The following is a 1,197-nucleotide window of genomic DNA, read 5'->3' as shown; positions in this document are numbered from 1 at the left end:
AATGGCCAGATGAAATCTTTTTCATTATCTCAAGTAAGAAGTCAGACAAGCAAAGCCAGTGGTGCTGCCCTCTAATTACCCAATCCAGAGGGCCCAAATATCCAAGTTAACCAAGCCCTGGCTGTGGGTTGATTTCATTGTTGGTCTGTTAGGTTAGGCTTAGGGTGTAGGCCTCTCTGCCTTATGAGTCACTTTTTCAGCATAGGGGTCCAGCCAACTGAAGTTTTACAGTTAGAAAGTAATTTATGTAACTATCTCAATGTTTTTGTATAGATGAGGAAACTGAGGGCAAGTTTCAAAATCAGGGAGCTACTCAGGCTAAGAATGTAAGTTGCCCTTAGGTAGTACACAAACAAGTATCCTTTATTTTAATAACTATGAATTTATTTCAATGTGCATTAGAAAAAAATAACTAAATATGCAACTTACGATGAAGTAGGTAATGTAAAGTTTTCTTTTAAAATATATGTCTTTTGTAAGACAAAAAGGGAGTCAATTTAAAGAGAACGGTAAAGTAAATACTGGTACAGGTAGAAAAAATCATGGCGTTTAGGGAACCCTAGACACTTGTGATCAGATGGTTCTCCCTTAATATTAGTGAGAGATTCCAGAATATTTTTCTTAAATCACTGTGTATGTGTTTTTAATTTTTGTGACACCTAATAATAACAATTAATGTTACTTAAGGATTCTTTCCAAGGAAGTCATGTCCCCCCTTCCAGGGTCACCCAAGAGTCCACCAGGATGCTGCGGCCGCACCTTTATGACCAGCACCATTGATCTTCCAGTCGCTCGCTTTCAGGTGGGCTGGCCGGGATGTCTTCACTAGCAGGTGCTGGACATCCCTCCAGGTTAACTGGCTGCTGCAATGACACAACAGACCACTGAGGCCCCACACAGGTCAATGATGATGGATGTGTAGGTGGTTCCAAGTGCTGTGTCAGGAACCCACCTCAGTCTGAACATGAGCAAACCCCTGATGCTAAGGCCTGCATTCCTTGGCTAGGATTTCTTTCACAACCTTTTGGTAAACAATAGCTTCTAGCAACTAAATCCTGAGAAAAAAATCGCACAATGGGTAACCTAAAATCCATAGGCATTAAAATCCTAGCCTTGCTGCCCCAGTTCTATTGGAGTTTGAACGGAGCCACCACACAGGAAGTTTTCTAAGTAGAGAGAAGAAAACATTTCGTATAA

At 41.0% G+C, this 1,197-nt stretch overlaps 1 protein-coding gene across 1 annotated transcript in view; it reads right to left on the bottom strand.

Annotated features, from left to right (window-relative positions):
- Positions 1-1,197, bottom strand: part of PCSK6 (proprotein convertase subtilisin/kexin type 6) — a gene marked incomplete at its 5' end in the record, with an annotated part of 189,999 nt that overhangs the window by 77,622 nt on the left and 111,180 nt on the right. Inside the window, one exon of the mRNA XM_023512633.1 lies at positions 760-863. Coding sequence (XP_023368401.1) covers positions 760-863 — 104 coding nt within the window. The remainder of the gene's footprint in view (positions 1-759; positions 864-1,197) is intronic.

The sequence above is a fragment of the Otolemur garnettii genome, unplaced genomic scaffold (genome assembly GCF_000181295.1).
Source record: "Otolemur garnettii isolate 467f Iridium unplaced genomic scaffold, OtoGar3 scaffold00029, whole genome shotgun sequence".
In the NCBI taxonomy this organism is placed as follows: Eukaryota; Metazoa; Chordata; class Mammalia; order Primates; family Galagidae; genus Otolemur; species Otolemur garnettii.
This window is presented reverse-complemented; position numbering and strand designations above follow the sequence as displayed.